General features: G+C 43.3%; 1 protein-coding gene across 2 annotated transcripts; it reads right to left on the reverse strand.

Moving 5' to 3' along the window:
• Nucleotides 1-471: 471 nt before the first annotated feature.
• On the reverse strand, nucleotides 472-4,286 carry LOC105032519 (BTB/POZ domain-containing protein SR1IP1). 2 transcript variants are annotated; one of them, XM_010906980.4, is made up of 5 exons: nucleotides 4,121-4,286; nucleotides 3,621-3,690; nucleotides 2,688-3,299; nucleotides 1,777-2,316; nucleotides 472-1,192 (listed from the first exon to the last, which is right to left on the reverse strand). In XM_010906980.4, exons 1-5 carry the CDS (start codon nucleotides 4,213-4,215, stop codon nucleotides 680-682), a joined length of 1,830 nt encoding a protein of 609 aa, XP_010905282.1. In that variant the 5' UTR covers nucleotides 4,216-4,286; the 3' UTR covers nucleotides 472-679. The 2 variants fall into 2 exon arrangements, with proteins under 2 accessions (XP_010905282.1, XP_010905283.1); XM_010906981.4 differs by lacking the exon at nucleotides 4,121-4,286 and having other exon boundaries at nucleotides 3,595-3,694.
• Between the last annotated feature and the right edge of the window lie 14,081 nt (nucleotides 4,287-18,367).

The raw sequence follows: 18,367 nt of genomic DNA on the forward strand, positions 1-18,367 counted from the left end.
TGTGTTGCACGTCGAAGTTTGATACATGCTGAATGAAAGAATTTGTCCAAAGCACTAGAATTTTTTTCTCAAATTTAGAATATTGGGTTATCCTTCTTGGTGATGATTCCTTAAAATCACATTCTAATGACTCAAGAAATATAAGTGTTCAATATACTGAAGTTTTTGCCCTCCTTCTGTCCAAGGAAAACAAGGATAATTAAGTAATCTAAGAATATTTCCTCTCACTGATTCCTTTCTGTATCCTGCGGGTAGTTGTGGTAAGGTCATTCAGCAATATTTGCACATTCCTGCGCTAATTTATTTGTAGAACTCCAGAAAATGCCATATCAGTGGTAAAATGAAATCTCAATTTATTTATAAAGATTTATGTTTTTTTTAAGAAAAACTGAAGTTCTAATCTCAGAGCAAATGTGCAGGATAATATCAAGGAAATTATAGCATTTTCTTATGTACATACAACAAAAAAAATTTACATAATTCAAGAACATTAGCTTCCATTTTCTCCACACCATGGCATCTAGTGAAAGATCAATGTCTACTGAAACTGATTTACATGAAACAAGAGAGAGAGAACAGATAACCCCTCATCTTTCATGCCTTACACGAAGCAAACACAACTTTTGTCCAAGCGATTTGAAGAAGTGAAACATATACAGCATTTAACCAGAATTATGTATCAAGAGATTGAATGCCTCCGATCTTTGTGTGGCTTTGTCATTCTTTTGCCGGAGGGAGGTTTTACACTGTCAGAACGCATGAAGGGGTAAAGGCGCCCAAGCTTTTTCGATACAGAATTAATGAATGACTTCTTTGGCAATGGAGGCTTGCCTGCAGAAGTTATATTTCCTGAAGATTTTTCGATTTCTTTTAACTGCATTCGCATTCTGAACAATTCCAGTTTCAGGTCAGCATTTTCTCTTCGCAAGCGCGAGAGCTCATCCGGGGCATTATGATATCCAACACCAAATGGAGTTGCTTTCTGGGATAGAGCAGGAGATTCTCCACCAGAAAAGTTTCCACTCATCACATCTCTACGGCGTTGCTGCTCATGATGAAGCACCTGAACAACTATCTGCACCGGAAGCCTATCATTCTGAGCTGCATGGGCGCAAGCCTCTCTCGATAGCTTCTGGCACTCCATCAAGCTGCAGACCTTTTTCCTTTCCATGTCACTCAAAGATGGATGAGCCTGCAAACTCAGCAGCGATAAATGATAACAATACAAAAAGAAGTAGAACATATTATTGGAACATAAGGATGCAGTTCATGTATAAATCTAAAAGAGCACTACATTTAAATGATGTGTAATGTGGTCATTCAGTTAAGTGATCACCTTTAAAAGAAAAATTAACCACAAGGATGCCTTCATGTACAACAAACTATACATTTACAACCTTCAGGCTGTTGAGAAAAATTTGGCTCCCATATGCAAGATGATTAACAGATAGTGATGTCACTATTTGTTACAGAAATATGATGAAGAACAGAAGCAAAAAACAGAAGATGTGAAGTTGTGCACTGAAAATTATGACCGAAAGCTTATGTAAGTCAACAAACAAAACATGGACAAAACTGGATTATGGCCTGACAGTTAAACCTCTATATTTGGAGGAGGTTCCAGACTCAAGTCGCAGGTGTTCCATGTAGTGTTAGATGAGTAATTCTCCCACATCGTTTGTTTAAAATGGTTGCTCATTATTCTTTTAAAAATAAGTGTATTAGCAAATGGCACTAAAAACAACGAGCAAGGCAACAAGGTAAAAGGAAGAGCACCTTCAAGTATATATCAATCGCTCTGTACATTCCATCTTCGAAGACTCTTGCCTGCTCTGGAATCAATTCAGCAAGGCTAATGAACCTTGCAATAGTCAAATTGTGATCAGAAGCAATCTCGGCAAGGTAGCCCTCCATAAGCCTTCCAACCCGCCCGATGTCACAAGGTGGTGAAGAAACATAATCATCATCTGTGTTATAACCAAAGTGGTTTCCATCTACCTCATGTTCGAGGTAGTTCACAAAGATCCTTTGAACTGTATCAACATCAAACATTGTGTCACCATTGAAGGAAAATGAAGGGATCAACAGATCATCCAATACTGCCTGTTCTAATTGCAAGCCCATCCTCTTCTCTAGATCAAGCCGGCAAGCCACAGTTGTCTCGAGATATACTGCTGCTCTTAGAAGCAAAGAGAGAAAGCTGACCGACATTGCATTCCTTTCCCTCGGCAAAAGGCTGACAATTGTCTCCAACACTACCCTTTTCTCGTGCTCTTGTCGTGGATCAATTTTCTTCCTCTCTCTTCCAAATATGTCCTGCATCAAACCAATGGATTATATATCAAATAAAATGTTGCAAACAGAAATATACAAGGCCAAATTCAGGTTGCTTTTCACCTGTGAATTAATCACATAGATTTATCTCGATTAGTAATAAGAAAGTCAGTTCCTTATTATAAGTTAACAATACAAACATAACAAGTTAGAAGCAACCTGAGTCCGATGATGAAGTCACACCCCTTAGTATGACATGAGGAGGATTGGACCCATTCTCAAATATTAATTTTGGTAGAGGCAATCTAGTTTAGCCATTTAATTTTTCCTTTGTGCCATTGGCAGGTTCTGATGTTTGTAGCACAAAAGCAAAAATTAAAAAAGAAGTAGGATGAGGAAAGATTGTGGCTCACCAAACCACGCAGAGACTTCTGTGCGTAGAGCATAATTACCGGTCCAAGACCATACTGTTTAAAGCCCCTAGCCTTCATTGCCATGAGAACTCTTTGAAAGGTATCTATCCTCAAGACTGTTAGCTCCTCTGCCCACCAATCCACAATTGCTTTAGGTTGTAATCCTGAAGAAGTCAAGTTCTCATGGCTACTTTCAGTCCTCAAGGATATACAGAATTGGCTATCCTTGCAGGCTATATAGGCTACGGCGTCGATGCACCTGCTTACTAGTTTTACTTTCTCAGCCATGGGAAGAAGGTCCTCTGATTTCTGTAGGAGAGTGACTGCACCTGAGAGGCTCAGCAATGCTACTTCCTCCAAATAGTCCTCTGTTCTATTCACTAGGTTTCCAGCTGCATAGTCCTCTGTCATTTCTAAGTGCTCCGCCGCACACCGAAGCATAGCAATGTTCTCCATGGTGATCTCAAAATTTATCCCATAACAAAACTTTGCTGCCAATTCAAATGCTTCAGAACCACCGGGAACATCTGGGATTTCAATGACTGACATGTTTGAGTCATTGGCTTCGGAGACCAACCTCCGTATATAACCACACTTGGAGACCAGAGGGAACTGCATAGAAAGATTGTCGAATATTTGTATTAGAATTTTAATTGGGATGAATCTGAATAAGAAAAGCTAAAAAAGAGAAGTTGATTGCTGAAGTATAGGATTATTCATCAAGACTTTCATCTGCCAATGACATTTAAAGTGAATCTTACATATGATCATGGGGTGTATGTAGCTTGCTTTACCTCACATATCTACATTTATGTGGGCTTTGAACAGTCAATTGGCAATATGCAGTTCCATTTATTTGAAGAACCATGAGTTGACAAGGAACAGATTTTCTTTCAGAGTTGTTTACCTTTTGGAACCATGGTTTTGAATTACCTTGTGTAAGGCAAAAGTGGATCCTCCAGCATGGATGGTGATATCACTGGGGATCTCCTGGGATAGTATCCTACAAAGATCACAATTTCTATGAATTAGCTTTTCCATGTAACATAGACACCCTTAAACACCATCACTCTCAGTCCAGAAAAAAATAAAGAAAGAAAGAAGAATAGGTGGTCATCCAGAAAACATATGAGAGCCAACATGAATCACGAGAAGCAAATTAAGGAAAACAGAAAAGGGCTAAAAAGAGAAAGCAGGATTAGTTGCTGGATCTCTAAGAATAAACTTTTGCATGAACCAATCAAACAAAGTAATCCTCTTCAATTAATTGCTAAACGTTTCTATCATAGAGAACAGCTGTTCCTGACAAAGAAAGACACAAACTGAATCATAAGAGTTCTCAAATGATTATAATGAACTATGAGAGAGGCCCAAATGAAATATGAAGCAGAGGAAAGGAAAAGAAAAGAAGAGCTGAGGAGAAGACACAATACCATTCACTAGTTCTCTTCATAGCAGTCGAGAGCAACTGTTTCTTTTTTGATATGGCAGCAGGTGGTGGTGTAGTTTCCTGATCAACCCCCAGCATTCCTGTGGCTTCAGAGACTTATCTCTTTTCTCCTCCTTGTTCTTCTTTCTCCTCCTCTTCTTTATCTTGACCATGTCTCCATCATATGGAAGACAAATGAGCAGTAGTAGAAGAAAAAGAGAGGAGGTATAGATTAAGATTCCTGTTGATGACACTGAAGGATGTGGTGAAGTTTTAAAGCAGCCCCTCAAGCGCAGGTCCTTTGTTTGCACCTCGCATGTTTGTTTCCTTATTTTGTTTCAGTTGGAGGCAATCAGTCGCTCTCAGTATACTGAGATAACTGATATCTTTTGGTGTAATAATTATGTCCGAGGGGGCATTGTTCTAACATTATCCCAGCATGATACCTTTGAGAGCGCACCCTCAGTTTCCTTCTCTTAACAAGGTTAGCTAAACAATGTCTTTTTATTAAAGTTGTGCATCATACAGTTTCGCAAGATGCGTAAATAATAATACATCTTCTAAATTAAATTGGCAAAAGCATTCTCACGGCCAATGTCAAAAGAAAATGGTTCACTTAGTTGAAAGAAACACTGCACAACCTTAAAAAGATTGATGATATTATGAAGTCTAACAATTTTAAAATTGTCTTTGGATGTAAATGATTCGAGCCCGGTCATCCATTCATTAAAAATATTAAAACTGCAACTTGATCAGTCAATCTCTCTCTGCATTTTTTCCTCTCATTATGCGATATATTGGACCAGTGGATGATGTCTTACAAATAAACCGAAGTAAAATGATTCAGTTTGATTTGCTTCATCAACAGTTTAAGTTTGCAATTGTAGCATGCATTTGGCATGATTGGGTTATCTAAGTGGCTAACCAAGAATTTCTGATGATAGTGATTAGGAGAAAGGAATAGTAGAGAGAAAATTAAAGGGGTCCAATGAGCAACATAACAGCAACCTAATACATGAGATGAAATATATTATTCTGGGATGAAAGGGGCTGCTTATTTTTGAAAAATTCCACCTATTTACTTCAAATTGTGTGGTGAGGCTTGGCTGACTAGCTCTCATATTGTCTCGCCAAAGATAAAGGCTTTGATGGACTAATACTTGCTTAGTAGCTAATTTCTTGATTAATTTTCTTGCCCTTCTACGTACACCTGTAGAAATCACAGTTTGACTCCTAATAATTTGAGAAATGTTTCTCTACAGATAATCATGTTGGAGATCTTCTGCCCCTCAAAATTTAAGCCCAGAGGTTATTCCATTTAACTTGATGACACAACTTTGTTAAATCAGTCACTCTTTTTCCTTTTTAATGTGGCACATCACATGGATCTTCTCATTCCTCCATAACTGATTCTGCTTTAGGTGTTCTGTTTCAAATATAGACATCATAAGCTCAATATGTGATAATCCGGCCTGATGGGCCAAAAAGCCCACAAAGCCCATTAAACAAAAAAAAAAAACAGAGGACGAAGACTCCCAACGGGAGTCTTCTTCTTCCCTAAGTCCGATCAGGAGAAGAACTCCCCGGGGCCATCGAAAACCCCTGGGAAGAACCCTATAAATCCCCCTTCTCCCCCTCAAAAGCCAGTCTGGACCAGCCGTGAGATCTCCCTCTTCCTTCTCCCGGAATTCTCCGTTGAAGCTCCCGACCCTGTTCTTGTGTTCACCTCAATTTCTCGCCGGAGACCTTACCGAAGTCGAAGGTAAGCTCCGACCCTCCTTCTTCTCTTCCTTCTCCTCCTTCCTATGGCCTTGCACACCCTCGCCGGCCGTCGGGATCGACGGAAAACTTATGAATAGGGGTGGCCCTGTTCTTCCCCTGTTCGGCCGAGCCTTTCTTTCTCTTTTCCGGCCACCGGCGCCGTCGATTTCGACGTCTCATCTGCGAGATCGGACCCCCATCCATCTCCCTCTCTTCTCTTGAGCACTTGGCCACCGGCGACCGGCCAAAAAGTCGAAAATCATAAAGAAAGGGGATGGATTTTCTATTTTTCGAAAAAAAAAAAAGAAAGCCTGCCGGTCGAACCCATCGCCGACCGACTTCGCAGGGTCGGCCGCCATTGCCGGACCTCCGACCAAGCCACCATCTTGCCAAAGCCTGGGCCACCAAGGGGGGGGACCTCACGGTCTTCCCCTGTCTCAGCCAAGGGAGGCCGCGGGAAGAAAAGAAAAGAAGAAGGAAGAAGAAGAAGAAAAGAAAAGAAAAGAAAAAGGAAAAAGGAAAAAGAAAAAGAAAAGAAAAGAAAAGAAAAGAAAAAAAAAATAAGAAAATAAAATAAGAAAAAAATTTCCTCTCTCCCCTCTTTCTCTCTCTTCTCTCTCTATTTTCTCTCTCTAAAAAGAAAAGAAAAAGAAAAAGAAAAAGAAAAGGAAAAAGGGAAAATATATATATATATATATATAATAATAATAAAAAAAATACATGTGAGAGAAAGTTTCTCTCATCTCTCTTTTAAATCTTTCTCTCTCCTCTCTCTACCTTCTCTTTATATTTTCTCTCTCTAGATTTTCTTCTTATTTTCTCTTTCTAGACCCTTTTATCTCTTTTTATGGATTTTGTCTCTCTAGAGTCATTCTCTCTCTCTGATTGCATCATAGATTCTAGGACAAACTTAAGATAAAAATATGATGACCTGAGACTGCTCCGAAATTCGTGCAGTAGATTGGATCTCGATCCGATCCATATTCGAAATTGATAACATCGATCATGGTTAATTCATATCATCCTGATATAACCTCTGATGATCTCAATTATGATTACCACTTTTGAAGGATACGAAGATTCTCTCTCCACTTTCTCTCTCTACTTTCTCTCTTATGATTGACTTTCTCTCTCTAAAAAGATCTATGAATCCTGTATCGAGTCATGACTTCATCTTTTAAAGGCTCATATTGACTCTAATAAGATGATCCAAAGTTGCTTTGATATCCGTGCTGTATGTCAACTTCATTTGATCATATCAAGTATCTTTCAAATTTATTATTAAAGAATCCTATTGATTGATCTTGACTTTAATTCGATCTGTGCTTCACGATTTCTTGATCAAGTCACTTGAATCTGACCCTCAGATAAGAGATCCTGAATTATCCTGGTATCTGGATGGTCCGACACATTCGAATAACAGTCCTCTTTCCTTATGATTTAATCTTATTATATTTATGGAATAGAAATTGATAATGATTTGATATTTTAAATAGGATTAGCTGATTCTTCTAACGAAGTCTGAAGATCTAAGATGAACGAGGTAAGTGGATCTTATGCTCCTTATTTATTTTTAAATGATCATATTTTTATGCAAAGAATTGCTATTGATGAAATCATAATTTTTCATAAAATAAGGATCGGCATATGTGACATGAAAAAGTATGTTTTATTATGAGCATTAATTTCATGAATATGTCTTATAAAAATAGCATGATTATGAAGCATGAATTTTATTATTTTTCTATTTATGTATATGTATGTTTTAAGAAAAAGATAAAATAATTTCAAAGACTCTCAGATGGCTATGAATGAATTCCTTTGGGAAGGTCGACATCCGGAGCTAGCATCCACACGAAACATGGCCCTGCCAGCGGGTATAAAGTTGGCACATGAATTAAGAACTCTTTCGATTAAGAAACATGGCCCTGTCACGGGTATAATAGTGACCTTAGCACAAATATCTGTGAGCAATATTTTAAAACATGACATGAATACATGATGAAAATGATTTACGATTCATGATTGTGAAATATACATGATTTATGCATGCATGATAAGTTTATAACTTATTTTGTTATATGCTCTATGAAATATTTTATTTTGTATTATCTGTTATTTTTTAAATATTGCATTATCATGAAAAATTTATACTTGATCCGATAAGGAAGCGCAAGTTCTACTTACTGGGCTAGTGTAGCTCATATTCTTTTATTTTCTTTTTGTTTGAACAGAGAAATAAGGTTAGGATCGACAAAAGAAATCCAAGCTTGAAGATCGGCATAGCAAGCTGAAAAATTTGACAACAGAAGTTTAATTTATTGTATAATCATGAATTTGTAGTTATTTATGAATGTTGAGATTTGGGTTAGTACTTGCTTTTGGATTTAGATGCTCTGAACTAATATTGATTCGATTATTTGATGAATAATATAATTGAATTTTTTATTTGACGGATTTTAGATGATTATGATGGATTGGCTTCATGTTATCGTGGGCTCCATCCCTCGGTAGCATGGCCGTGTTATGTCCCAGATTTGGGGCGTGACATTTTATGGTATCAGAGCTCAGATTATAATCATTGGGGATTATGATATAAATGATTAGGATATGATAGAATAATATCAGAGCTTAGGTTTAAGATCATTGAGATTATAAAGTGATATCAAAATTTTATGTATGATCAATAAGATGTGACCGAGTGGAGTATAATGGATAATATCAGAGCTTAAGATTATGATCATTAAGGACGTGATAGAATGATATAAAGTTTAGGTTATGATCACTAGAGAATATGACTTAAGTGATATTTGAGCTTAAGGTTATCATTATTTGGGATCGTGACTTTAGTGATATTTGAACTTGAGGCTAAGATCATGAGAAACATGATAGATATAAAAGAAAGGATTCAATAATTTAATTTCGAATCAATAGGTATTATGATGAAATTTATGCATAAGTGACATGTGATGTCTATAATAGAATTGATGAGTTATATCATAGATTTCAATTAGCAAGGTTGACTTGAGTACGAGAAGTGTTGATCCTAGAATGAAGTGGGAGGTATTGATATATTATGTTGGGTATATTTGGATGACATTGGAATGCTAAACCTATACGGATAAAAAACATGATAACTTTGCTGATTTTGATGTTAATTTCTTTGCAAAGAAAAGTTGGTTTGGAAGTTGTCTAAATGATTGTAAGGTAAATCGAAGGTTAACTCAAATTAATTCTAAACATATTAGATTCTTGAGGAGTGGTGAAGTTTATGTAATAAGTTCAAACATAGAAGATGGATGAGGATTTAATTTTGATGTGCTATGCCTAAAAGATAGTAATGACAAGAAAACCTTAAATTTTACCCTTAATTGTATATGAAATCTGAAAGTTGAATCTATCTCTGATAGATTTAATATACAAAGATATCTTTTATTTTTGATAGACTTAGATAATTTGGTAAGTTGAGATCAAAGTGCGCAGCAAAAGTGTGGTGGTCTGAATTGATTAGAAATATTAATCTTTTAAATCTAAAGATATTATGAAATACGTTAGTTGTAAATAAGGAAGAATTTTACTGATAATAAATGGATGCTAGAGAGAAAATCTATCTGATCAAAGAGAGACTCAAAGCAGCATAGGATAAACAGAAGAGTTGGGCAGATAGAAAAAGAAGAGAATTAGAATTTCATTTCGATGATCATATTTTTCTAAAAGTATCACCTACAAAAAGTGTCATGAGGTTTGGGAGACATAGCAAGCTGAGTCTGCGATATATTAGACCTTTTGAAATTTTGAGCCGAGTAGGAGATGTTGCTTACGAACTAGCTCTACCACCAGAATTATCTAAAGTGCACAATGTCTTTCATATTTCACCACTAAGAAAATTTGTACCTGATCCAAATAATGTGATAAAGTATGAGCCATTGCAAGTTCATGAAGATCTAACCTATGAAGAATTTTCTCTCTGAATTATTGATCGAAAAGAGCAAGTTCTAAGACGGCGTATCATTCCGTATGTAAAGATTCATTAGAGTAATTATGAAGAGAGAGAGGTCACATGGGAGCTTGAAGATGATATGAAGACGAGATATCCACACTTATGTAAAAATGAAGGTATGTTAAATTTCGAGGATGAAATTTTTTTTTAAGAGGGGTAGAATGTGATAATCCGACCTGATAGGCCAAAAAGCCTACAAAGCCCATTAAAAAAAAAACAGAGGACGAAGACTCCCAACGGGAGTTTTCTTCTTCCCTAAGTCCGATTAGGAGAAGAACTCCTCGGGGCCATCAAAAATCCCTGGGAAGAACCCTATAAATCCCCCTTCTCCCCCTCAAAAGCCAGTCTCGACCAGCCGTGAGATCTCCCTCTTCCTTCTCACAGAATTCTCCGTTGAAGCTCCCGACCCTGTTCTTGTGTTCACCTTAATTTCTCGTCGGAGACCTTACCGAAGTCGAAGGTAAGCTCCGACCCTCCTTCTTCTCTTCCTTCTCCTCCTTCCTATGGCCTTGCACACCCTCGCCGACCGTCGGAATCGACGGAAAACTTATGAATAGGGGTGGCCCTATTCTTCCCCTGTTCGGCCGAGCCTTTCTTTCTCTTTTTCGGCCACCGACGCCGTCGATTTCGACGTCTCATCTCCGAGATTAGACCCCCATCCATCTCCCTCTCTTCTCTTGAGCACTTGGCCACCGGCGACCGGCCAAAAAGTCGAAAATCATGAAGAAAGGGGACGGATTCCCTGTTTTTCGAAAAAAAAAAAAAAGAAAGCCTGCCGGCCAAACCCCATCGCCGACCGGCTTCGTAGGGTCGGCCGCCGTTGCCGGACCTCCGGCCAAGCCACCACCTCACCAAAGCCTGGGCCACCAAGGGGGGGGACCTCACGGTCTTCCCCTGTCTCAGCCAAGGGAGGCCGCGGGAAGAAAAGAAAAGAAGGAAGAAGAAGAAGAAAAGAAAAGAAAAGAAAAAGGAAAAAGAAAAAAAAGAAAAGAAAAGAAAATATAAAAAATAAAATAAAATAAGAAAAAATAAAATAAGAAAAAAAATTTCTCTCTCCCCTCTTTCTCCCTCTTTCTCTCTCTTCTCTCTCTTTCTCTCTCTATTTTCTCTCTCTAAAAAGAAAAGAAAAAGAAAAAAAAAAAAGAAAAATATATATATATATAATAATAATAATACATGTGAGAGAAAGTTTCTCTCATCTCTCTCTTAAATCTTTCTCTCTCCTCTCTCTACCTTCTCTTTATATTTTCTCTCTCTAGATTTTCTTCTTATTTTCTCTCTCTAGACCCTTTTATCTCTTTTTATGGATTTTGTCTCTTTAAAGTCATTCTCTCTCTCTGATTGCATCATAGATTCTAGGATAAACTTGAGATAAAAATATGATGACCTGAGACTGCTCCGAAATTCGTGCAGTAGATTGGATCTCGATCCGATCCATATTCGAAATTGATAACATCGATCATGATTAATTCATATCATCCTGATATAACCTCTGATGATCTCAATCATGATTGCCACTTTTGAAGGATACGAAGATTCTCTCTCCACTTTCTTTCTCTACTTTCTCTCTCATGATTGACTTTCTCTCTCTAAAAAGATCTATGAATCCTGTATCGAGTCATGACTTCATCTTTTAGAGGCTCATATTGATTCTAATAAGATGATCCAAAGTTGCTTTGATATCCGTGCTGTATGTCAACTTCATTTGATCATATCAAGTATCTTTCAAATTTATTATTAAAGAACCCCATTGATTGATCTTGACTTTAATTCGATCTGTAATTCACGATTTCTTGATCAAGTCACTTGAATCTGACCCTCAGATAAGAGATCCTGAATTGTCCTGGTATCTGGATGGTCCGACACATTCGAATAACAGTCCTCTTTCCTTATGATTTAATCTTATTATATTTATGGAATAGAAATTGATAATAATTTGATATTTTAAATAGGATTAGCTGATTCTTCTAACGAAGTCTGAAGATCTAAGATGAACGAGGTAAGTGGATCTTATGCTCCTTATTTATTTTTAAATGATCATATTTTTATGCAAAGAATTGCTATTGATGAAATCATAATTTTTCATAAAATAAGGATCGGCATATGTGACATGAAAAAGCATGTTTTATTATGAGCATTGATTTCATAAATATGTCTTATAAAAATAGCATGATTATGAAGCATGAATTTTATTATTTTTCTATTTATGTATATGTATATTTTAAGAAAAAGATAAAATGATTTCAAAGGCTCTCAGATGGTTATGAATGAATCCCTTCGGGAAGGTCGACATCCGGAGCTAGCATCCACACGAAACATGGCCCTGCCAGCGGGTATAAAGTTGGCACATGAATTAAGAACTCTGTCGATTAAGAAACATGGCCCTGTCACGGGTATAATAGTGACCTTAGCACGAATATCTTTGAGCAATGTTTTGAAACATGACATGAATACATGATGAAAATGATTTACGATTCATGATTGTGAAATATACATGATTTATGCATGCATGATGAGTTTATAACTTATTTTGTTATATGCTCTATGAAATATTTTATTTTGTATTATCTGTTATTTTCTAAATATTACATTATCATGAAAAACTTATGCTTGATCCGATAAGGAAGCGCAAGTTCTACTTATTGGGCTAGTGTAGCTCATATTCTTTTGTTTTCTTTTTGTTTGAACAGAGAAATAAGGTTAGGATCGGCAAAAAGAATCCAAACTTGAAGATCGGCATAACAAGCTGAAAAATTTGACAATAGAAGTTTAATTTATTGTATAATCATGAATTTGTAGTTATTTATGAATGTTGAGATTCGGGTTAGTACTTGCTTTTGGATTTAGATGCTCTGAACCAATATTGGTTCGATTATTTGATGAATAATAGAATTGAATTTTTTATTTGATAAATTTTAGATGATTATGATGGATTGGCTTCGTGTTATCGTGGACTCCATCCTTCGGTAGCATGGTCGTGTTATATCCCGGATTTAGGGCGTGACACAATAATTTCTACCAAATAGAAGAATCTCATGTTTTTTGTGATTTGACAAGGAGCTTGCATGAGCTCATGAGCAAATTTGCAACACGGTACTAGAAATATTTCTGCTTATCCATGGACTTTTGACTTAACCATGCCCATGGAACTGAAAAGGTAACACAGGTATTAGGCAGCGTGAAGCATCTCAAGTGCATCATCCAAGGCTGGCTCTATCTACATCACTGCTATGCTGTGCTCAACTCAATCATAGTCTGCCGTGCATGTAAAGCGACTTCTAACATGGAGGAAAGAGTGGAAAAATAACAATAACAACCATCATTTGGCCTCTCCCTAGCAGAGAAAGAATGAGAAGGAATTGCTCAGTTTGCTTACAAAGATTGCAGAATGGACCACCTGATCTGATAAAAAATTGGAATCAATCGCAGCTGTAAGCGGCGTAAAATCAGCCGCACATTAAGTGATCCAGATTACAAAGTTGCTTCAGTCCAAGCATGAAAGGCCAAATAGCTGAAAGAGACGTAGGGTATATTGTTTGCTTCTCTTGGTTGTAGATTTTTTGGTTTTCATTGGTGTTCTTTTGCTGAACTAGAGCCTTTCAATAGTCCAAAGTGGGGGCTAAGCTTGGCAGGTAGTTGGCAATTGGTTGGAGGCTAGGAGCCTCTGCCATCTAACTGCATGCGCCGATTTGACGGGTAGAGTTGACAGTATGAAGGGATCAGAATCATCATATAGACCTGTGACCACATCAAAAATATCTCAAACATGTACAGGCCTTGGACTAAAATTCTCACCATTTTACCAGGTTTCAGTCAGTGTTTGAATTTGCTTAAAGGTTAGGTCCACTGCAAACTCACTGCCTACCAAAACCCAAGGACACAGCTGACTCAAGTTACTTGATTTAATAGTTTCACAGTTTCATTCCAGTCCAGACACAGGACCTCAAAATGATTCAGTTCAGGTCTCGATCATAGCAGGCTGGACCCAAGGAACCCATCTGCACCCTTACAAATAACACGCAAACCCTTCCATCAGAAATGTTTCTGTTGCGGCCAATCGCCTCATCGCCCGATCGCCGGGGAGCGTGCACCTGCAAAAGGAAGTCCGCACTGACCGGAGGCGGCTCCGGTCGGAGACCCTCCGACGGTCAAGTCAGAGAGGTGACTGGGCAACAGTGAAATGCAGACAGAGAGCTCTGAGAGAGGGAGAGAGGGGGAGAGGAGCGAGCCTGCGTATGTGGGAGAGACGGGCGGATCGATCCCTTGCACTGTTGCCTTCCCCGGTTTATATAGTGGAGCACGGTATGGCGCCGTCATTAATGGCGCGGACAAATGAGGAACTGTCAACTCACTGTGGACTGTCAGAGTCGTCGTGAAAATGTCACGTCGCCGTGCGGCTGTCAAATCACCAGGGTTGACAATGCCCTCGGCGGGACAATGCCCCTAGGTAGTCGTGCCGCATGTCCGTGTCAGAGCTGACAAGGTCTGGTGGCTGTACGGCGATCAGAGGAGTCGACCGACCCTAGATCGGTGGCCAGCTGTGTGGCGCTGGGTGGAGATTTGGGCCCCTCGATGGTCAACCGGGCATGTTGCGAGAGTCGGCCATCAGACTTTCTGGCCGGTCGGCCAGTCGGTCAGTCGGTCGGTCGGCCAGTCGGTCGGTCGGAGTCGGCCAGTCGGTCGGTCGGCCGTCAGAGTCGGCCAGTCGGTCGGTCGGTCAATCAGCCGGTCGGTCAGCCGTCGGAGTCGGTCGGAGTCGGCCGTCGGGGTCGGCCAGTCGGTCGGTCGGCCGTCGGAGTCGGCCAGTCGGAGTCGTCCGTCGGGGTCGGCCAGTCGGTCGGTCGGCCAGTCAGAGTCGGCCATCAGACTTTCTGGCCGGTCGGCCAGTCGGTCGGTCGGTCGGTCGGTCGGCCAGTCGGTCGGTCGGAGTCGGCCAGTCGGTCGGTCGGCCGATCAGCCGGTCGGTCGGCCGTCGGAGTCGGTCGGAGTCGGCCAGTCGGAGTCGGCCGTCGGGGTCGGCCAGTCGGGGTCGGCCGTCGGGGTCGGCCAGTCGGTCGGTCGGCCGTCGGAGTCGGCCAGTCGGTCGGTCGGCCAGTCGGAGTCGGCCAGTCGGTCGGTCGGCCAGTCGGCCCCTTCGACCGTAAGTCGGTCGGTGGGGATTCCCCAACAGTTGCCCCCCTCCACTCCTGAGCCCGATGTCATGTTGGCTCGCGTGAACACGTGGGCGACGGCTTCGGACGAAAGGAGTGGTTTTCCGCCTTTTCTTGCCCCGACTCTGGCGATCACATCAGCGAACGATCCAATATCGGTCGTCCCGACTGTAGGTCGAGCATGCACGTCGGATCGGAGGTCGGCCAACCTTCGAACGTTGCTCGTCGACACGATCATTCTGCAGAATCTGATAGTCGAGTAGCATCCGACGTATTCGGATAGGATAACGATGGCAAGTCGAATATCCATTGTCCAGCCCTTGGTCGGACGTATGCATCGGGATGTATGATAAACGGTGGCAAGCCGAATATCCTTCGATCGGTCGTGACCAGATCGGTATGTCGCGAATACGACTGCGGTCGTCTTGGCGTTTTGCCTTTCTTAGTCGAAGCTAAGTCGGCAAGTTAGCCAGCCGCATTAGTCGAAGCCCTTTGCCTTCAGAGGCCGAGGCCGTCGATTTCGGCGATCGACGATCGAGCCGTTGATTCGACGATCGACGATCGGCCATGTTGGTCGGGGCCTTTTGCCTTCAGAGGCTGAGGCCGTCGATTTCGGCGATCGGTGGTCGAGCCGTTGATTCGGCAATCGACGATCGGCCATGTTGGTCGGAGCCTTTTGCCTTCAGAGGCCGAGGCCGTCGGTTCGGCGATCGGTGATCGAGCCGTTGATTCGGCGATCGACGATCGGCCATGTTGGTCGAAGCCTTTTTGCCTTCAAAGGCCGAGGCCGTCGATTTCGGCGATCGATGACCGAGCCGTTGATTCGGCGATCGACGATCGGCCATGTTGGTCGAAGCCTTTTTGCCTTCAAAGGCCGAGGCCGTCGATTTCGACGATCGATGATCGAGCCGTTGATTCGGCGATCGACGATCGACCATGTTGGTCGGAGCCTTTTGCCTTCAGAGGCCGAGGCCGTCGGTTCGGCGATCGATGATCGAGCCGTTGATTCGGCGATCGACGATCGGCCATGTTGGTCGGAGCCTTTTGCCTTCAGAGGCCGAGGCCGTCGGTTCGGCGATCGGTGATCGAGCCGTTGATTTGGCGATCGACGATCGGCCGTGTTGGTCGAAGCCTTTTTGCCTTCAGAGGCCGAGGCCGTCGATTTCGGCGATCGATGATCGAGCCGTTGATTCGGCGATCGACGATCGGCCATGTTGGTCGGAGCCTTTTGCCTTCAGAGGCCGAGGCCGTCGGTTCGACGATCGATGATCGAGCCGTTGATTGGGCGATCGACGATCGGCCATGTTGGTCGGAGCCTTTTGCCTTCAGAGGCCGAGGCCGTCGGTTCGGCGATCGGTGATCGAGCCGTTGATTCGGCGATCGACGATCGGCCGTGTTGGTCGAAGCCTTTTTGCCTTCAGAGGCCGAGGCCGTCGATTTCGGCGATCGATGATCGAGCCGTTGATTCGGCGATCGACGATCGGCCATGTTGGTCGGAGCCTTTTGCCTTCAGAGGCCGAGGCTGTCGGTTCGGCGATCGATGATCGAGCCGTTGATTCGGCGATCGACGATCGGCCATGTTGGTCGGAGCCTTTTGCCTTCAGAGGCCGAGGCCGTCGGTTCGGCGATCGATGATCGAGCCGTTGATTCGACGATCGACGATCGGCCATGTTGGTCGGAGCCTTTTGCCTTCAGAGGTCGAGGCCGTCGGTTCGACGATCGGTGATCGAGCCGTTGATTTGACGATCGACGATCGGTCGTGTTGGTCGAAGCCTTTTTGCCTTCAGAGGCCGAGGCCGTCGATTTCGGCGATCGATGATCGAGCCGTTGATTCGGCGATCGACGATCGGCCATGTTGGTCGGAGCCTTTTGCCTTCAGAGGCCGAGGCCGTCGTAGATTCTCCGCTCCTTCGATCTCTATCAGGATCTGCACACGAGGAGCGGGGAGAGGGGTGTAGGAGTCATACCTGCGATGCGTCAGTCTCGGACTCCATCGTCAGGGTGACTTTTGGATTCGTCGGGGTGGCGAGACCCGACTATCGGTCGGGAGCCTGCTTGGTTCGGCGGGTTCCCGACCTTTCTTCCATTTTTCTTTTCGGCCCGTGCCTTAAGTCAGGCGCCGGTCGGAAGCTCCTTCGTCCGCGCGCATGTACTTGTACGCGCGCTCCAGCAGTTCGACGTATGTCCGGGGGAGGGTCTTGTCCAGAGAGTAGGTGAATCGGGACGCCCTCAGGCCCCGCTTCATGGCTGAGACAGCCATGTCTTCGTTGAGGTCCCGGACCTCGAGCATGGCCGCGTTGAATCGCGCCACGAAGTGTCGGAGCGTCTCGTTCTCCCCCTGCTTGAGGGAGAAAAGGCTGTCCGACGTTCGCGGCGGCTTTCGGCTAGTGCTGAAATGGGCCACGAACGAGTGCTCGAGCTGCGTAAAGGAATGGATACTGCCTGATCGAAGACCGGAGTACCAAGCCCTGGCAGTCTTGCGGAGCGTAGCGGGGAAGCCGATGCAGAAAAGAGCGTCGGTTGCCCCTTGAATCGTCATGAGAGCTTTGTAGCTCTCGAGGTGGTCGACCGGGTCGGTGGAGCCGTCGTAAGACTCCACGTGCGGCATCTTGAACCGACTGGGGATCGGTTCGTCGAGGATCAGTCGGGAGAGAGGTTGGGCGGTCTGGAAGTCGACGTCGTTCGAAGACCTCTGACCGTCCATCTGCAGTTGGGCGAGTAGGCGGTCGATTTCCTCGAACCGTCGCTCGTAGTCGTCCGCTCGTCGATGCTGGGAGACCCCAGGGGTGGAGCCTCCGAAAGATTCTGAGAGAGAGGCCGACGGTGTGCGCGGCCGTTTCTCCTTCCTTGCCCGTTCCAACGGGGAAGGAGAGGGCCGTTGGGACCGTCGGTCGTCGCACCGTGGTCGTCCCTCCTCCTCTCCGTGGGAGCGCTGTTGGGAGCGCTCGCATGGAGGCGACAGGGGTCGGCGCGGCCGTCGGCGGCTGCTCCTGGATGGCATAGGTCGGGCCGCCGGTTGTTGCTGGAGGCTTTTGACTGCGTCGGTCAGTACGGTCATCTGCCGTACGATGGCCGCAATCTGGGCCTCCGTGGTCACTGCAGGGCGCGGAGAGCTAGGCTCCGCCACCGGTGGGGGCGGGGAGGCCTCTTCCCGGCGGGAAGAGCGCCTCGCCGACCTAGTGACTCTCGATCGTTGAGCTCTTGTCTTTGTCATGCTGTCCCCTTCCTGACGCGCCAATCTGTTGCGGCCAATCGCCTCGTCGCCCGATCGCCGGGGAGCGTGCACCTGCAAAAGGAAGTCCGCACTGACCGGAGGCGGCTCCGGTCGGGGACCCTCCGA

Source organism: Elaeis guineensis, chromosome 13, assembly GCF_000442705.2.
Source record: "Elaeis guineensis isolate ETL-2024a chromosome 13, EG11, whole genome shotgun sequence".
Taxonomy (NCBI): domain Eukaryota; kingdom Viridiplantae; phylum Streptophyta; class Magnoliopsida; order Arecales; family Arecaceae; genus Elaeis; species Elaeis guineensis.